Here is a 20,638-nt window from a genome sequence, read left to right as displayed (position 1 = left end):
ACATGTAGGAACACAAACCATGGCTTGGCATATTGACTGTCTCTAACTATTTTCTCTAGAACTTAATTTCTTAGATGAAAATGAATCTCCTGCACTCCCTGTAAAACCACCTCAAGAAAACATAGGATCTGGCCCAATTTCTTTAGTACTATTATATGATGTGATTTCACATGGAAACACTTCCTCTATTTGCATGCCATGTTAAACATTATATTTACGAGCAGCTGGTGGCTCTCAAATCAGAACATGTGTTTACTTTAAGAGTGGTAATCTCTTAAGGGTAGTTTGCCATTATACATTTATGGCCTCTTAGGTAACTATTGAAGGATCAAATGAACTAACAAGGTGGAAAAATATCTATCTTACATTGCAAAAAGATAAAAATGGAAGTCATGGAAGTATGGCTTCAAAACTGATGAATAAATAAATAGGATAGGATATGATGCTTGTTGATTTTTTTTACAGGAATAACTATAACAGACCCGCTTCTGCAGTCTTGACTGGAGGAATGCATTTTCTTAGGATGATTTTGTTCAATGTTAACAGCTTCAGACACAGTTTCAACTACCCAAAGGGTTTGCCTTTTTAACTGAGCAAGTGCAAAAACCAAACAAAAATCTCACACCCTGTGTATAGCAGGCTTATTAATACTGATTTTGCACTGTGAAATTCTGAAAATCAAGCAATATTCCTTTGTCATTTTTAATTATATCAGTAATAAGGATTTTGCAAGCCCAACTGGCTACTCCTACAATTTCTCATTTCTATTCTTGTTATCCCTTTCATGACATTAATACAATCCTTCACTCTCCAGGGAAGTTACACCTGTGGAATTACTTCAAATTTAATAGCAGGTTTCCATAGACATATAAACTCATCCAGTTTGCATCTCCCTATGGCTTCTGCTATTGAGCAATGAGAATAAAAATCAATCAAATAAGCAGGGTGGTTTTTTTGGTGTTCAATTTGTTCATACTTGGTCCTTAATTTAAAGTGGTAGGCAAAAGTTCATCTTCTCTTGCTAACAGATTTTTATCATGAATGTGAGGAAAAGTACCTGATAAAAAGGGTAAAACACCTTATCAAAAACAACAACAAAAAGAAGGTAGCATAAGCTACCAATTCATTTTATCTTACTTTTTGACTACCTTTAAGCTTGCCTATGGGGACTGTGTATAGGAAATGAGTTCAGAACCAATTATACCTTGGCTTCTATCACAGCATCCCAGTATAAGATTTTAAAGGCAATACCCCTGTGGTAATACCTGCATATTCAAAATTGAACCCATTGAAACAATTTATTTCAAAAAAGATTCTGGATAAAGGACAAATGGTAAGGACTACTGATCAGTGTTGGAATGGTTTGATCTAGAAGTTGAAAGCCTTCACCTCCATAAGTGCTAACTGCGATCTTCATTTTAGAAGACATGTTAAATCGGGTGCTCACCCTGCTTGCTTGGTAAAACACTGTTCCTGGAGGAAAGGAAAAAAGCAGAAGACGGCATTGGAAAAGGAACAAGCAGCCTTTTTTTCTATGCCTTTTTGTAAAACTTTTAGCACTATAATGTTTCACAGAATGTATCATGTCACTGAAATGTACCAGCCTTCTCTTGAGTTCATCATCACACCCGAATAAGGGCAGTGTCTATGCATCACTTATATCTTACTGCAGCCATGTTTAGTTTGTGATGAGTTTTCAGAAATAATTTTTGCCAGTAAGGCCGTTTCTATTGGATATCAAGAACGTCAAAGTAGCTTTTAATCACAGTCCCTTTATCTTAACTCCAAAGCAGTCTCTCTTTTGTTCTACTACCCTCTACTGCTCTTAACCTCTGCCCATTTCCAAATTCCAGTAATTAGAACAATGTTGTAAAACATGATTTTACCTCCTGTGATGGCCTACTTACTCCCAAAGGAAAAATATCATAGAATCATAGAATAGTTTGGGTTGGAAAGGACATTCAAAGGTCATCTAATCCAAACCTCCTGTAATGAGCAGAGAATCTTTAACTAGATCGGGTTGCCTAGAACCACATCCAGCCTCACCTTGAAAGTATATAATCAAGAAATGGAATTATAATTAAATTCTGAATCATTTTATATAGATACAGCAGGCTACACTACCACAAAGATACACATGTAAGCTGTACAAACAACCAGCCATTGGAGTAATCTCTTCAGAGAAGTGGTGGACACCCCAGTGTTGGGTGTCCTAGCTGGGACACCCAACCAGATTGCTGGGACATCTAGTCTAGGTCATGCTTGCCAAGAAAGGTTGGACCAGATGATCCTTGATGTCCTTTCCAACCAAGTAATCTATGAAGTTTAAGAAGTACCTTAGGCATGCTTTACTGATGCACATAGAGATGTATTTGAGAACCCTTCTCACGCTTCTTCTGTATCATATGCCTACATAGTAACCTCCTGCAATAGTGACAAGCAGTGGTACTTAGACCTGACAAACTTCCCTCACTGAACCTTTGACACACAACTGTCTTCCATTGTGGATCCTTTCAACAACTCAGATCTCATACACTTGTTACAGGGTTGCACTGTGGTATCCCTTACCCTTGGTATCCCCATGTGCCACAGAAAGCTACAGAGCAGAGCTGTGAGGACCAAGAACCATGAATTAAACTTACGGCACGATACTGCTGCTGCAAGCATGCCATCAAGTGGGACTACTCCTTGAAGAGCCTGTATAACAACTAGATTCAGCAACAGACCTATATTCAGGTGAAATATATAACTACTGGAATATATAACTAATATCTAGGAAAGTTGCAGAGAAGGGGGCAAAGTGAACTCCCTTAGGCAAAAACCTTCTGGTAACTCTCCTATCTGATGAATGAGAACACACACAACCCCAAGCCACCAAAGCACTAACCCTTGTCATAATAAACCCTTAAAAGGTCACACTGGCAAATAAACAGGGAATTAATATTGGAAATCCGTCCTTCAATCTGCTGTAGTAAGTCCTGTTCAGTAATTAAGATGTTAAAGCTAACAAGACTAGAAAGCATAATAATAGCAATAAGGTAATGCATTTGGCTTCCTTCCAGACCATTATGCCTTCTCTTCAGGCAAGCCCAATTTATTCAGCTTCAGTCCAGAAGAAAACATCCTTATAAGTATCAAGCTTGATCTCATATAATAAGCCCTGCTAGGAGGTGAAGCATATCATTCCACACCAACACAGATCAAAGCTGGCCTGACTAAGCCTGTTTGGAGAACAAAGGAGCCACAGCCTACTGAGACACCAAGCCATGCCACCACCACCATGTCACCAAGCCGTCCCACCAACACCAGGACACCAAGCTGTCTTGAACTGTTGAAGCCAGCTGTTTCTGAGAGCTTTGGCACTAACTACAACTTTTATGATGGGGGTTAAGGACTTCAGAAAGCCTGACACAGAAGTTGTTAATTCTCCTGTCTTCAGAAGCTTTCAAAGATTTCCAGCAAACCGCAATCCAAACACAAGCTCAAATGGCCATAAACATATAAGAAAAGATTAATTTACTGCTTAACTATAGCCTACTCTGAGATAAAGCACAGTACCCTCATCTCATTTTTAAACAGACTTGCTATTGTTTTTCTGCTTAACTGGCACTAAAAGAAAATATGTTTTACTGTGCGACCTAAAGGCAGATCCTATTCAGCACAGTTAAATATTTATTGTTTTCATCTACATGTTACACACAAAATGCCTGATCTTAAGGCACAGCAATAAGGGTGCAAAGGTCTAAAAAGCTGGCTCCTTTTGTATCTTACGATGTCAAAAGGTATCTTTTCCTATCCTGGCAACATCAAACACACACAAGGACATTTCCATGTCATTGTACTAATTGTGGGCTACATATCACATGAAAATCAATCCTGCACTAATTTCTAGTGTGAAAATTTTCAATGCTCACACAGAAAACCCCAGTTTTAGTCAAGATTTTCCTCTAAATAACGCAGGTTTCAGACACAGAGTTCTAATTACCCCTGGGCTATTTATGAATTGCAAAAGAAAAGATGGAAACAGGTTAATTTCCAAGATTGTAAGGAAAAGTTTCTTTATGGAGAAGAATGTGAAAAAAGTTTTGTAGGAGTACTTTTTACATCATTTCTTCAACGTTAATATGTTTACCCAGGTTTTTAACTATCAAGGAAGACTGAGAAGGCAGACACCTTATAATATCTGAGCCAGCTTATTTAGCTCCTGTTGTATAAACTACCAGAACTGGCATGGTCAATCTATCTCCCAAGGAGCTGGCAACAGGTTCACTTGCGATTCCAAAAATCTGGGATGCAAGGCTGAGTTCCTTAAATCTCAGAAATGTCTCGCTTACTTAAAGCTCCACTCTTTTTCTTTGGGGTTTTTCACTTTGGTTGGGTCACAGGTCTTAAGAGTCCTAGATGACTGACCTCTTCCAGTTGGCAAGCTTTGATGACACTCTTGTATCGGTATTCATCATAGGATACACCAAAAATTATGTTTTCTTTTATTGTTCCAGGCATGATCCAGGACACTTGAGGCGAAAAAGATATCCTTCCACTGTGTTTGATTTTACCCTGTGAAGGCTCCAATTCTCCCATTATCAGCATCAGAAGAGAAGTCTGAAAATTCATTAACACTTGGTTAATAGATCTGTACAACCAGAAGAAATGTTAAACAAAGCGAGAATCATTCTTGCTAAGTTACTTAAATGGTACATTTGTCTTGTAGATAGTGTCCCTGTAGGTACTTATGTAGTGCAGGCTGCAATTAGTGGAGATTTTCATGATATGTATGGTTCTGAAAGGCCTCTGAAGTGAGAGAAACTTCATTCAGTGAACAATAACAATTGTGTAATATCTTGAAAAAAAGGCATGCTGCTGCAAAAGTATGTATTATTATAAGCAATAATACATTTTTTATTAACCTTCTAGTAATTTTACAAGGTAAAAATGTGAGACATATACAGACATAAGTTATTAGTATTTATGGAGAATATTATTTGATTTTTAATGTTATCAGTAGCTATTTTGTTTGTTCTTTGTACAAGATAACGTTTACAATTTTACTAGTGTTCATAAGCCTTTTATCTGCATTGCCTTGAAAAATACAATTTCTTCATATATGTCTATGCAATTACTCACAAACTACTCAGTGTGATCTGAATTTTCCTCTGTATCTTTTAACTCATTTACGTGAATACATGACCTAAGTGTATTTACTATTTCCCTTCATAAAAGAATTGATTGCAATTTCAGTACTGACATGTTACAATTTCAAAGTTAATCAGTAGCTTGTAGTAACCTTGTCACACATAACTGGCTACTGGATCAAAGAATAGAATTGAGAAATACAAGGAAAAATATGTTACAGAGCCATTACAGTGGTGTTCTTATCACTAATAAACAGTCAGCAAAGCTGGGACGTAACAGCCAAAGATCTAAATATCTGTCTAAGTCACAGTTTAATGCTGTCAAGCCCAAGGATCCTTTGACAAGTTATGCAATATGCAGGGAGAGCCTCACAAGATTCTTTCCATTCATATCAGAATCTAACTTTTCCAAAATGCTGAGTAAGACGTTTCTGATCTTGCAAAGGACAGACACTTAGTGTTAAACTACTGTATCTGATGCCATATAGCATAAATGGAAAAAAAAAACAAAACTAAACAAAACCACCAAACCCAACCCTATCTGATACTGAAGCAGTATTAAAGAACTGATGTCAGGCTTCACACCTGTTACAGATAAAGTAAGTGTGCAGTCTGTTTCATAGGCCTGACAGTTCCTGGAATATACAGTAACAGCCTTAAGCAACATGAAGGAAGCCATAAACTAAGAGGATGCATGGGAAGGAGGATTTTATTTATTTTTTGGGTGGGGGGATCCAGCTTGGGGTTTTTAAAAATCTTTCAGGTAATATTACAAGTCTTCTGTCGTTACTGCATTGAAAAGTGCAAATCTGTTGTATGCATATACTCAAACTGCTCACTGTAACCTGAATTTTCCTCAGTTTCCTAAGTAGCTGAATAAAGGAGATATACGTACTTCAGCACTTTCTAGTTGATATTTTTGTATTACAAGTATCACCTTTAGCAACAAGACAAAACTGACTTTGGGTGATATCTTAGCAAAATATCAACAACATAGCAAAATTAGTCTGTAAATTTAGAAGTATCACAGTAAAATGCACCACAACATATTGGCTTGAGGGTAACCTCATGTGCTGTGCCCTTTGCTCTTTCCTACTGGTATCATCACTGAAAAACAATACAGAAGCTTTGATCATACTATATTGAAATTGATGGGTCCTTTACCATTGACTACAACAGAAGAAATATTTTACTCCATGCAAGGAAATCAGAATATGTTCACCAATAATTTGTTCAACCCAAAAAGTTGCCAAACACATAATGAATGTTTGTTTTGACTTTCACATCTCCTCAGAAAATGCAGTGAAGGTGACAGATTCATCTAATTACTTGCTTTTTGAAGTTAATAAGAGTATAACAGTTCAACTCATTTTATATTAATGAGGTTAATCAGATGTGTTATCTGCAAACTAAATGTATTGCTAAAATTATCTGCAAACTCAACGTATTGCTAACATTTGGGGATTCTAAAGAGACGCCTAATCTAAACCACAACTTTTCCTAGAAAACCACAGTTTCCACAGCACCTCCCCCAGGCTTCGCATGGGACTCGGGGAGCCTGTCAGAGTGAAACACTGTGCGAATATACTTTTTATACTTTTTCCTACAGCCATCATGTTTACAGTGAGCAGAAGACAGCAAGAATACAGTACCAATACAGGTATCATTACAGCTAACAACACAGTATCATTTCTTGAAATTATTAGGATTTTGTTGAAAAAAAAACAGAAATAGAAATACCTTGCCTGCTCCAGTAGATCCAGAAACAGCTAATAACTGTCCCTTCTCAATCTTGAAATTTATATCCTGAAGAACAGGGGATGCATGAAGTGGAAAATTACTGAAGAAGAGATTGTTGTCAGTGCTAGGAGAATTGCTGTTGTTTTCCTGGCTTGCTTTTAAAAACAGTTCTCCAATTCCCTGCAACATACACAGATGTGTATTTGTATTTACGTAAAAATAAATAAAACATATGCAGACATGTATATCATACTACATACTTAGGAAAACATATGAAATTACTTTTCTGATGTTACTTTGCCTATCTATACCATATTTATTATATTCTTAAATATACATATATATTCATGGAATTGCTCCTAAATCTGTGGACACAAACAGAATTTGCCTCTTATAGAACCAGTTTTCAATGTTTACACATGCCACAGCCTGATTCTGTTTTCAGGCTGGTTTAAATCAGAAATAACTACTTATTATAGACCTTAACACTTATTAAAAGGTCTCTTACAAAGTTTCTCAATCATAGATAATTTGATATTATACATTAATTACTTGCCATATATTCCTTGCCTGCTGATATCTGAATCTAAGGTGAAGTTAAAATGAAGGAGCATAGGCTGCCTATTTTAGAGAACACCATGGCAAGTATCAGTGAAAAAAAATACATTCTGTGTTTTTATTTAGTTTGGGTAAAAGTACTAACCTCATCCCAAAAAGCTGTTACTTTGTCCAGCTCAACACCAGTGGTGGTTAGATTATACTCCAGGGCTTTATATTCCTTTTTCAGCAAGAAATCCTAGAAACACCATGAAAGCAGATGAGAGGAAGCAGTAAGAAAGGATGGCCATATAACACAAAGGAGTACATACTTGCCAACACTGAGCACAAAGGTTTCTTACAGTGCTAGTGCATTGTCCTGTCTTAGAGGGAGGCACAAATATAGCTCATCCAGATCTTTTGGATGCAGAAGGAAACGCTTTTGAAGCTACCAATTCTTTCACTGCTAGTGAAAACATAACCATAAAGATATTTAGTTCTGATTTATAAAGAATATCAAAATTTGGCATTTCCTTTGCTTTCAGGACTTGTATCAGGCAACATCACCCCCTCTGACCTTAATTGTTTTCAAATAAAGCTTTTGTTTTGGAGTAGGATGTGGAAGGTTGCACACTGGTATCTTCCTACTCCAAAACTGCAAGACTTTAAAAGCGTTACAATGATGTCTCTACCAACAAAACAAAAAATGGCAGATAATGATCCCAGCCAGTACAGCACTGAAGTAGTGTAATTTCAAATAGCACAAGTCAGCAACTTGACACTTGTGTTACCATCTGAGGACAAAATACCTCCATTAATGCCTAGGGAATCTGAGAGCAAATGGACTGCCTACACTGGGACTCAATAATGCCTTCTAATATTGAACAGAAAAGTTTATGATTTGACTTCTCAAACCTTCTGCCAGCTGAAAATCATAAAAATCCAATACCTGCCTCTTATTCTATACTAGCATCTCTGATTAGGATCTTTAAATTCCATAGTAGGTATTTTTATTAAGCTAAAAAAAAAAAATAAATTGTATGTTTTAAAAAGAAAAAAATCTATTTGCAAATATATTAAAAAAAGACCAAATTTCATCCTGAAATTGAATAAAAATTCTTTTTCCTGAGGTGTGATTTCAAAACAGCAGATAAAATAGTGTTAATGAGAATTCATCTTGATTTGACTCTGTAAATAAGCCTCTCATCCTGGTATATGAGCAATTCATCTCAGTAGACAAGGTAGTTAATAATTATTTGACTGGTACCTTAATTATGTTTACTACTCATAATAAATGAGATGCGTATTTGCATAAGATGCACAATTTCCTGCTGTTCTTGCAACTAATAGCTAGGAAAACAGCAGATCTGTGACTGCAACTACTAGAAGCTGGGCTATATAAAACATTTCCTAATTTTGTACTTCCTTTTCTGAAGGAAAAACATCTCTTAAGAGCCACAACTCATGAAATATCTTTTATTAAGTTCCTTGTTCTGTAATGAGAAGAAATAAGTAAATGCCACCATTTCAAAAAAGGCAGCATGCAGGGAGCATGGGAGTCCTGTGGTTATGCTGCCTGGGGAACCATATAACAATATCAAGATTTATAATGACATTTCATGGTATGTAGTCAAAGCAACACATAGTATATTTGGAAAGTCTGCATAAATGCTGTGCGCTTTTGTTGATCAACTGACAAGATAATGTGCTATGAAGAATGAGCTTACGTACTTGGGAAGATTTTAGTGCATATAACCTACCTGTATTTTGTTTATTGCTCCAATAGAGTCATACCAGGTCTGCACAGACCCAGGAAACTGCCTGGTCACTGTCATTCGAAGAACAATGCAGAAGGAAATGGTGGTAAATATTTTTCGGAGAATAATTCCTTTAATCACAGCATATGGAAGCACAGCTAAAAACACCACAAAAAAGCCTGAAAAGAAGAAGGCTGAGCTGTTCAAATATCTCACATAAGCAGCTTTTCGGGTGAGCTTCAGTTCAGTTCTGTTAAAAAAAAAACAAATACAAATAATTAGTATAGGATTCCACAGTTAACATCTTACAAATATTTTGGATGGACCTGGTGGTAAACAATTAACTCAAAAGCTCATTCATTCTTCTTATTTTCTAGCATTGCAGTTAAAAAGCAAGATTCCAAACACTTTTGGACCTAAACAATAATTAGGCACCAATGTTCAGAGATGTCAAACAAAATAACAATAATTTATGTTATAATTTGGATACCTCATAAACCACAAGCCTCTACAATTCCTAGCACAACCATCCTTAAGCATCTAATGCTGTGGTATCTGATACACCCCCAGAAACATCATCCCATATTCATCCAGTCATGTAGCTATGCAATTCCCCTGGAAGTAACATACTTTGAGATGCCAGATTTGCTATACAAGACCATAAAAAAAACTAAGAACAATCCACAGTCTGATTATAAAGGCTTTTTGCAGACCACCCTACTAACAGCTTCACCCATGAAGTAAGGTATCACTTGACCTCAGCCTGAAGAGGTGGAAAGCAGCGAGTCTGCTCTCCACCTTCCTTTTTCTGCAGAAGCTCAGTCTTCAGAGTAGCTTACTGACTGCTGTAGAGACGGGAATGCAACTGGTGATTATCTGGACTGCTTCCAAAATGTCTATGTATCTTACTGCAAGATATTAAATAAAATGAGAACTAATCCAGGAGAGTAATTCATTTTCTGAGCTGATAGCCCTGCCTCACAGTGCTGAAGCTTTCTATCAACTGCTGCCCTGTTCACATTCCCCAGGTGCCTCACAACACAGCTTTGCCTGAACAAAAGCACCACTGCCACAGTGAAAGAGCAATTGCTCTACTGCAAAGAGCAATTAACTGGGGCTAGAGACGCAGCTAGATCTCAAGGTGCCCATTCACTGCATGAGTGCTCTAGCCACTGGGTTCACAGTCACGCTGGTCCTGGTGACACCTGCTGATGCAAAGTTGAGCACCGTAACCTCTATGTGTCTTCTGGTGTTGAACCAGTTTCTGCATGCAAAGTCCTTCCAGGATTTTGGAGCTGTGAGGAACCCTCTTTCAGCCCCACACTATGCATGCATGAGACTTCCACATGCACCTAACACCTTACAAACTTTTGTCAGCCAAAGCGTCCCTAAAACTCGCTGACAGAAAATCTGAGCTCAGCCAGTTTTGGAGCAGAGTGCCTAGCACTACTTGTTAAGTCTTTATTTCACAAGAGAGGCCTGAAGAAAGTAGATAGGCGTGCAGGTCACCACCACAGCAGTAGCCACTGCACTGGAGAAAGGGCCTTGTAAGCCCCTCCAGAGCTTGTATGAGAGTGTGGGTGGCAGCGCTGAACAAGGATAACAGATATTTTTGCACTTGATTCTTGTCCAGTCCCACACAAATGCCTGGGTAGAAGCTATCAAAAAGCCCCCCAGTGCTGAAGCACTCAGCTGGCACTCCAAAGAGGGAGAATCAAAGCACTAACCCTTTTCAGTATGCTCTCAAGCACCAGCCACAAGCTGACTGGCGCACCAAAGTTTTCCACGGGTTGATCTGTCTGAGATGTAGGCTTGAGAGCTCTGTAAATTAGGCATGAATTTGGGACAGGTCTTGCTGATGCAACACACGCATTTGGAGAAAAACAGAAGGGACACTATGAGCCTTGTGCATGTATAGAGCACAGTCCAGCATATGCCTGTTTTTTAGGTGATGCTGTAGAAATCACTTCAAATACATGAGTTCGAGATTATTTGTTTTACATAAAGTTGTATCTTCTACTGACAAAGTATGACACTTCCAGCCTTGGACTTCACCTTCTCCAGTGCTATGCTTATGGTTCAGAGGAACAGTTAGGTGTGATTTTTTACTTCTCTGAATACCTTGTATAGCCAATAGAAGTGCAGGTATGTATATTCAGACACCAGTTACAAACAGTTATTATCAGTATAGACTTAAGAGGACACACAGGAGACAGCCTATATTGGTGCCTCTGAAGTGTCACAGTTCCACAGGGGAGTTAACCTGCAGCAGTGTTACACTTGCAGGATGGCCAGCTCCATCTGGTAGCTCAGGTCTACCCAAGTAAAGGGCACAGGTTTGTTGCATCAGAAAATGGCACCATGCAGAAGCAGTTGGGTAATGACTAAGTTATAATACATTGCTGCTAAAATGCAATCATGGCTTCAAGCACAAGGCCTCATTTCCTACCAGCTTAACAAGGCAACTGACTGGGAGACCCTGCAAAGCTAGCTCAGCAAGCAAACTTCGGCTGAAACTCTTGACATTCCTGGGTTGATCTGCTCTGGTGATGTCTTCACCAAGTGACCTGCTGGATCACTCAAAAAAACTACAGTATTTTGGTGCAGAGAAGTAGAAAAGAGATACTTTGACCTTGTAATATTGCTAGCATCCCTAACTTTTAAAAATCCATGTAGAAAATAATAAAAACTGAATTCCAGCATTACAAAATGTGCTACAGATTACTGTAGAATATACAGATCATACAATGACAGTCCTTTTCGCAGGTTCCCTTAACCACTTTGTGGACTAAAATTTTAAAATTCATTTCAACAGGATTTGTTCACAAGATGTGGTCCCAAATTTCCTAAAAGCAATGCACGTGACTAAGTGACACCGAGTGAATCCTAACCCAGTCCCATCTTCGAGCCAGAATTCCCAGCATGGATTCAGACTGAGTTTTCTCTGATCATTAAATCATTACAAATTTTAAGATCTTCCTTATTCCAAAGGTAAAGAACATCACTTTCCCTGGACTGTCTTTCAGAAAGCAGCTGAACAAGAAGGTGTTTGTGTAAAAATATAATTTCCTCTCTTTTATTTACATGATAATATGAGACTTGTATTTCTTCTATTTTCTTTTATTTTCCCAATCACACAACTGGCACAGAATTTTAATTCTCTGTAAAGGACTAAACAAACACACAGGACAGCTTTAGTGAAGCATCATACATCAATCAATGTGTCACCTCTCCTCCCTTCCCCCAGGACTCCTCATAGCTCTCAGCTAACTAGGTTAGCTCCTTTACTTCCTTTCTGTTTCGGGTCTGGTAGTTCCAGTTCAACCTTGGTATTAATTGAGGAGATAAGCATTATACAAGGCTATCTACTGACAATAACAGCTAATGCAAATGTGCAAGATCAATAGATGAATCTGCACTGCTTTAATCCTCTCACAGGTTGCATGCACCATTTAAAACCAGCTTTATTGCATTTCTCAGAAAACTGGCTGCAGAGGACTCATACTGTTTCCTTCACCGCAGAATAGGAACGTCTGTAAAGCCTTAGGTAACCACCACAAAAGGTCTTTTTATTGTAAGATGAAGCTGGGGTTGGCCAGAAACAAACACAGATGCCACAATTGTTTTACGTCCGCAAACTAATCATTGAAATATCATTATAACAAACGAGGAAGTAAACAAAACAAAAAAAAATAATAAAAATCTCACCTCCATAGTGAGCTTGATGAATTGTGAAAAAAACCCAGGCTGCAGTGTGGGAATTCACAGTTAGTTTATGGAGGATTAATGTTTGTGTGCTTTCCTTCTTAACTAACAAGACCACAGATGATGTTCATAGCCACCTTTTATTTTTTTTTCAAGCACGTAAAAAATTTGACTAACAAATGAGAACACTTACTCACGGATACTTTCAATCATTTTTTCCATTGCATCTTCCCAGCAATAGGCTTTAACTGATTGTATGTTTTCAATTATTTCTGAGGTGATGACAAGTCTCTCATTGATCTTTCCTGCTCTCTTATTCCTACAATGTAAAAAGGCAGTAAGTTAATCTTCATCTTTTTCATGCTGTATACTTAGTTCATATCCCATTATATCTTACGGAAACACTTTCCCTATATGCCTATGCTTAAAATGTTCATTTTAACAGAATTATTATGAAGAATGTGAAAGGAATTATCAGAAATCTAGTAATTGTTTTACTAAGGAGAAAACAAAAGCTCTAAAAAGAATAAATCAAATCACTAACAAGGAGTCTTAATTCTGCAAAGCATTATCACTGTTTATTACATGTTAGACCTTTCATTTTGCTAAGTTTAGACAACTACAGCTAAATAAGTAACTGCTTGTCCATGACTTTCCCGACACAGCAAACATTCTTTGGACTCCTCTTTTGTAACAATGGCATACCTAGAGACTTAATCAAGTGGTATAAACTTCTTAAACCAATGTGGTTCAGAAAAATATACTGAAATATTTTAAAACAGTCTTGTCACCTGTATTTCATCATCATTTGTCCCAGCCAGGCTTGGAAAAAGGCCACGACTATTAGAAAAGCAAGTCCAGAAAATGCAGAAGCTTCTAACATATCCCAGAGCAGTCCCATCAGCAGTGCCACTTGTAAAGGTGCAATCCATACAAAATGAGCTAGAGCAAGACCCTGTGGAAGCCCACAGCAGAAAATAATAACAATACAAGTTACAGATGTGCCCTCAAAACTAGATGAAAAGGAAGAAGTCATTAAGGTGACACTTAAAAAAATGTAACAAAGAATGGTACAAATATTTCCAGTAGTAAAACAAGTTTATAAAGGAAGATTTGTGATCCTGAGCACATAGCATTCTGGGTGTTAATTATGATGACAGTGCAGCAATACATACACATGCCACACCTAAACTTTGATTTTTGTAAGGCAAAGTTCAGTCTGCAATTGTCTCTGAGCTATGCATATGCACAAGGAAAAACCCCAGCTTTGTAAAAGTAAACAGAATTTGCCATCGATGCCACCTTTTTCAACCACTGAACGATGAGAAAAATACACAGAAGAATTTTCTGAGAGTTATTTCATCTGACATAGGAGGTGAATATTACTTTGGAGAAGTGATGACTGTCATGTGAACACAACTAATCCAAAATAGATTGCTGCCCACTTCAGTCATCTTCCTTCACACTGGGGAGATTTTGGACTGAATCCTGTGATCAGGCTGCAGAGGGGTCCGTGTTACTGCAGCTACACTGCTGTCCTAGCTTGTTCAGTGCTAGCTGACATTGCTCTATATAGGAATATGATGCTTAAAGTAAATGCACCCTGCATTTTCAGCCATGAGTCTACAGTCTCTCTGATCTTGATTCTTTCATAGGAAGCAAACCTTGTACTACCAATGGGCCAATCAAACCCACATGCCGAACGAGACAGAGTTTCCAGTTCCAAAAGCCATTAGCCAGGATCTACCTCTGTGTCTTCTAACAAAAGAGAACTTCTACAGGAAACTCTTGGAGTATTGTCGAACATGGATGTGTTGGGAATGATTCCTAATAAGGTCTTACATCAACGGTTAATCACTTTTAGAAGAGTGAGTAATAGTAGCAACAGGATGCTGAACATCATCACTTGTTCAACAGCAGGAATGGACTGGATCACCTTAGTAAAAAGGCACAGTCATCAAGAAAAGAGGATGGAAGGATTGAACCAGCAAGTGATGACCTCTATGAAATCAAATGCATAACCAAGAGTTTCCCTGTGAGGTTCGCACTAGACTGTAGAACAAGCATTTTTTTAAGGTATATCTGGTTTTTAGGTTTCCTCTACTAATCAGCATAGGAGGTAAAGGACATCGTAAGTATGAGAACGAGCACTTCCAGGACCACATGCCAACATATTTTTTTAAGGTTAAGGTAGTGATTCATTTTATATCTACAATAAGTACTCAGTGCAGTTTGTCATTTATGCTCCTTCCTTCCTTAATATTTGCCATGAACAACTTGAAGTATTGAATTTGTATTTATTTGATGGCTCATCAAGTGGATTAAACAACCAATGACGTACCTCATCAAATTTGTTCAGATTGTTGGAAAGAAGACTGACCAATTGTCCAGTGCTTATTTTATCTAGAACTCTGCTTGACAGTTTTAAGATCTGTAAAAGAAAACAAAACCATATAAAAATGGCCATGTAACTTGTCCCCATAAAACAGAATACAGATAAAAATGATAAGCAGTGGTACAGTAGTATAAATAACAATTCACTTATCTACTTATGCTGTAAAGAAAGTCTCATTAAACTTGTTATTTATGTCACTTAGATTTAATATAGCTATTAAATTCTTTTACAAACATTGATCTATCGACTTAGTCCTTGCTTTCTGTTGAATATTTTATGCATACAGATATATATGCAAATGCAAGTTTTAATTAAGCATGCATGCTGTGTGCTGCTGTGCATCCTCAAAAATCTCCTACTGTGCCTATCTTGACAATTACTTTTGAAAGATGTTTTCACAGTAAGCTTTATACTAGAGTAACTAATATGTTTGTCTAAATTATCTGCTTTTGGTATTGATAAAACCAAATACCTTTTTAAATATTTGGATTTGTGACATGTGATCCATCAATATCTGTTGATTCTTCACGCTATAGAGATCTTACACAGTATCATTCAAACCCAATTCCTTCTATGTAATATTTACTGTTTAAATCTTCACCTCTAATCCTCTTTTGAAAATATTCGTTGGCCACCACAAAGTATGTTATTCCTCCTTTGCAATACACGTGCATAACATGAGCACAGTGGTATAACAATTAAGGCATCTTACCACATATCCAGCAAGTCTGAACTCACACAGAGGCTGACTTCAGTCAAACCAGCTGTAGACAAGTATTTAATTCTTTGGACTTAGGAAATGGAGAGCTGTCAGAAACTGCTGTTAGCCACATTATTCTTTCGTGTACTTTGTGTACCTTGACTAGCAAACCCATCAATCTTTCTTTCAACAAACTGGCCTAAAAGTTACGTAGGCTACAGTCAGAGGTTTGGCTTTGAGTGTAAATGAAACAATTACCTTCTTATAGATCAAGCTAAACATAGCTATCCTCATTTGCATTCCTATATGATGAAGACCAAATATAGCAGGGTGGATGAGTAGTGTTCTCACAAGGAAGAGAAGGCACAAGCCAATGCCCAGGTAGTATGCGATGGATCTTTCACTGGAGTTATCTGGATCATAGGAAGCTATTATTCGTCCCAGCAGAAGGGGTTGCACAGATTTGGTGACTTCCTGCAGATGGAAATGAGAAAGATGTTTTTTGTCAGTAGTTTGTTCACTTTTTCAAAATGGTTAACATTTTTATTTCAGCCAACTGAGATTTACAGCTTAAATGTGGAAGCCAGGTCTGTTTGCTGTGCATACCATGAAAAGCTGCAGTAATTACGCAGAAGAACAGACAACTCACTGCTCTTATCTGGGATGTTCCTGCAACTCCATCAGAGCAAATCTAGTTTGTAAATTTTGTTTGAACATTTCCTATGAAAGTGACAACTGAGATCAGCTTCCACATTTACTTTCTGGAGTTCTGATGGATTAGACACACAACTGAATCCAGTTTAGCAGGCTGGATCTCTGTTTTGGCCCTTAGGGAACAGTTCTCACTGCACTTTACCAGACTTATAGGACACAGGAAGACCCAGAGCTCCTGAAATGAGCACCTGTAGAACACAATGAGGATGCAGCTAAACCAGAAAGTAAATAGAAATGGCAACAGACACACACAAAAAAACAAACAACAAAAAACAAACACACAAAAAAAAAACAACAACAAAAAAAAACCCACCAAACCAAACAATTTGTATCATCCTACTCAGTTCTAGACACTGTATTCAGGATAGTAGCAAAAGCAGGATGAGAGGGTCTAAATGGTAGAGGAGGCAAGTTCAATAGAAGTTGCAGAGGGAAACCACCCTTTCTGCATTATAAGCCCCAGCACTTCCCATCCTGAGATGAGCAACCTAGTAGAGAACCAGAGCAGGAGAGGAAAAAGAGGCAATATTAAACTGCTAAATGGCAAGGCATCCAAATCATCTGCTATAGCCCTGACTTTACCTTAGCCCAATATTACATTTGTCCTCAGCCTCCTGTGCTGTTGCAATTAAACCCCATACAGAGATGCAGAGAGAACTAGTGAAGTTCAGCTGTAATTAATACTTTACGGTGATAAATAGATGGGAAGATCCCCTTTAATTTGTTTCCTTCTCCTTTTGGTTCCTTTTAGTCTCTTATATAAGAGCAACAGTCTTTACTGTAACCCCTTTTGAACATCACTCTTAGTGGAATGGATAGTCACCAGTCACTTCTTTCACAGAAGAAATGAAATTTTATATCTCAAATAGCATACCTGTTCTGCTCACTACATTTTCCAAATTAAAACACCACTCTGCCCCAACACAAATACTGTAAATCTGGAGCCAACTTTGTCAAAGACTTGGTGTTATTAGCAGGCAAAGGGAGGAGTGTTTATTAAAACACACATGACCCAAGGCAGCTGTGCTTAGACCATATGCATCCCGAAGAGGCAAACCAAAACTCCCCAAAACTCACAAAATACAAACAGTCACCTCTCAAGGACAATGAGGTGCTTTCATACTCTAAGAGATTCCAAGATAAGCTTTTATATATAGGCTTAAAATAGCAAGATTTCTTTTTTCTGTATTTACTCTTATTCCAGTGAAAATGCCATGCTCTGCTGCTGTGTTTGTTGTGACTATAAAGGTATTGCATACATGCCTAGCTCACTGGAAAAAAAAAGTGATTTACAGACTAAGGGTAGAATAATAGCTGGCAATAAGCCAAATCATTTGCTATCTCATGGGGCATAAAAATCTACTGGTTTACAGTGGAGATTTATCATCTTACTTACCAAAGATATTATTATTTTGTCTATATACAAATGAAAGCAGAACTACCTGGGTTTTATTTTTCCTCTTGTAACCTCAAAATTAAGCACAGATATAAATATGGATAAATAAACTGATTAGAATGACCTGACGAAAAAAAGCAGTGAGATCTGGGTACCTATCATAAAATCCAGTTTTCAAGAGTCATGTTTTATCTTCTTCTGTCCTTGCTCTTCCCTCTGCATTTGCCACAGGCCATTAAGAAACTCAGAAACATCCCTCTCACAGAAATCTTAATTAAAAGACCAAAGATCCAAAGTGAAAGGAGAGTTTGACACAGGATATGGTGCTAATCTGACCTGGTATGGCTACTCTTACGCAAGGAGAACTTTCACATTACGTGTATTCCCCCATATGCTCTATCACTCTGGATTTGAAGACAATAATGCATATCTCTGGTTTGGCATGTGTCCAATAAGTGCTTCAGGACTTTCATATCCCTCTCTGCCTCCTCACTTACACCCGTGACCTATATGGAAGAACTTCAGGAAATCCTCATTAGGGATATGACACTAAAACTACTTCTAAGTTAATGTTAGCAGCAGCTGTGCCTGAGTGGAAATATATATTTCACAGAGATGAATATAAGAGAAAAATATAGGTAGAATCAAACTGATCCTCACAGCAAAGCATCTGGTTTGGTAGCCAGTATCATGCTAAGAAGCAAGATCTTTGTTTTACCAGAATACCACCTTTGCTTTAAATTGCAAGACACGTCTGCTGATGAGATGAAGTGTGGAAGCTGTTTCAAACAGCAGGGGAGCAGATACATTAAATGCAGTAACTCAACGTGCTTAACACAACACGGTTTATGAGGGGGAGCTGTCGTACTCTAGGGGGCCAGAGCGCATGTGTCCACCCTGCAACAACATCATTACCTACAGCGCGTGAGGGGAAAGAGAGAAATGGAAAAACTACTAGACCTAATGAGAGCAAAGCTGTGACAACTACACAGACAGCAGGAATGTCAGCAGAGTTTAAACCACACTTCAAGAAAGGTGCTGTGAAAACAGCTCAGGGATCAGACAAGAGAAGAGCTGAAAGGAAAGTGAAGTTCAAAAGCACACGCAACTTGATTGCACCTATGCCAATACGGCACAACATCCTGTCCCCATTCAAATCAATGGCAAAGCTCCCATTAATTTCCGTGAGCAGGGCCTGAAAAGAACACCAGCAGCTTAGGCAGTGATTTCTTCCTCTTACAGCTTTCAACAAAATGAAGATGAATAATACTTGAATCATCAAACAAATTTAAACTGAGACTTACTCTTTCCATATTCATTGTGAAAGGCGCAGGTTTTGTTTCCTATGTGCTGAATTGCACATGTCTGAGATTTCTTAAAGAAATGGGAAAAAAACACAAACAAACAAAGAATATGACTCAAAAATCCTGCAGTCCCTGTCCTCACCTGGTCTAAAATTGTGCTCCATTTAAAAAGTCCTCACAGAGAAATCAACCCAGCACAGTTCCACACGTGCATGCCCACACAGACTTCACTTGCCTGTAGTCTTGGAAATGAAGTTATCTTCAAAACTTCCTGCAAGAGCCCTCAGACACTGCTTAACTTTTAACAGGAGTGAATTACTGAGAAAGTTTTGGCTGGCAGACTCTACAGGAGCACCTGTTACAGTGTATAGTAGGCTAAATTTGTAGAACTGCTGGTAAGGGGAGGGGGTGTTAAATGCAAACCTGACATGAATAAGGAGTTGCTGGCTTGGTGAGGAAGAAGGCTAAAAAAATAAAGGCAGTAGTAAGATGGCAGGAGCACATAAGAGACAGAGTTGGGTAGGAGGTCACAATAAAAGGGTCTCATCCCAGAGAAGAGTCACCAAACAAGGTGAAAGAGTATAGAAAGAAGGATTATTACAGCCCCTTAGATAGCAAGAGGTCCTGTCCTGTATGGTTAACTGCCCTTCCTGCACAAAGACAAAAAGTGACTCATCAACTTCCATTCCAGCCACACTGCCTCCTGCCAGCCCTGCACAACAGCCAGAAGGCAACCCAGGGTTTGACACAGAAAAGCCCTCCGAATGAGCACAGACATGACTGTAACCATCATCTCCTCCCCCTTCTCCGTTCACAGCCCTTGTGTGTGGAGAAGGCGAGCCTGTCATATCTCTTCGAAACAGATCTGCAGCAGTGGTGACTTTATACTGAGGTGAATGGCAGTGAGAGGAGATCTGAAGGTCTTCGCTAGTGACAAAAGTCCAGCTAGTTGGAGAGATAAACACTGGGAGAGAATAAACTTGGCTTGGGAGCTAATTGCTTAATTCCTCTATTTTTAATCAGAATCTGTGTGCACACACATGACTGTAGCTATCCATGAGAATGAAGCAAAAAGATAAAATGTAAAGAACTTTTTCACTCTTAAGTTTTATTTCCAAAATCAAACCTTGCTGCTGAGAAATTGCGGAATTGCTCTTTATGAGCCACATCTGGGGGACAGTCTAAACGTGATTGCAAAAGATTAAGGCCTACAAGGATCTTTTCATTCTAAATCCATAAAGCAGCATGACATGCTGAG

At 38.2% G+C, this 20,638-nt stretch overlaps 1 protein-coding gene across 2 annotated transcripts in view; it reads right to left on the bottom strand.

Annotated features, from left to right (window-relative positions):
* Positions 1–20,638, bottom strand: part of CFTR (CF transmembrane conductance regulator) — a 90,664-nt gene that overhangs the window by 53,448 nt on the left and 16,578 nt on the right. For both annotated transcript variants that reach the window (XM_062609624.1, XM_062609625.1), the window contains exons 4-11: positions 16,225–16,440; positions 15,213–15,302; positions 13,663–13,826; positions 13,065–13,190; positions 9,170–9,416; positions 7,576–7,668; positions 6,873–7,052; positions 4,411–4,602 (exon numbers count right to left, since the gene is read on the bottom strand). In XM_062609624.1, coding sequence (XP_062465608.1) covers positions 4,411–4,602; positions 6,873–7,052; positions 7,576–7,668; positions 9,170–9,416; positions 13,065–13,190; positions 13,663–13,826; positions 15,213–15,302; positions 16,225–16,440 — 1,308 coding nt within the window. The remainder of the gene's footprint in view (positions 1–4,410; positions 4,603–6,872; positions 7,053–7,575; positions 7,669–9,169; positions 9,417–13,064; positions 13,191–13,662; positions 13,827–15,212; positions 15,303–16,224; positions 16,441–20,638) is intronic.

This window comes from Pezoporus occidentalis, unplaced genomic scaffold (genome assembly GCF_034315485.1).
Source record: "Pezoporus occidentalis ecotype Australia unplaced genomic scaffold, CSIRO_AGI_Poc_V1 ctg14, whole genome shotgun sequence".
In the NCBI taxonomy this organism is placed as follows: Eukaryota; Metazoa; Chordata; class Aves; order Psittaciformes; family Psittacidae; genus Pezoporus; species Pezoporus occidentalis.
The sequence above is the reverse complement of the archived record's forward strand: the minus strand, read 5'-3'. Positions and strand labels throughout refer to the sequence as shown.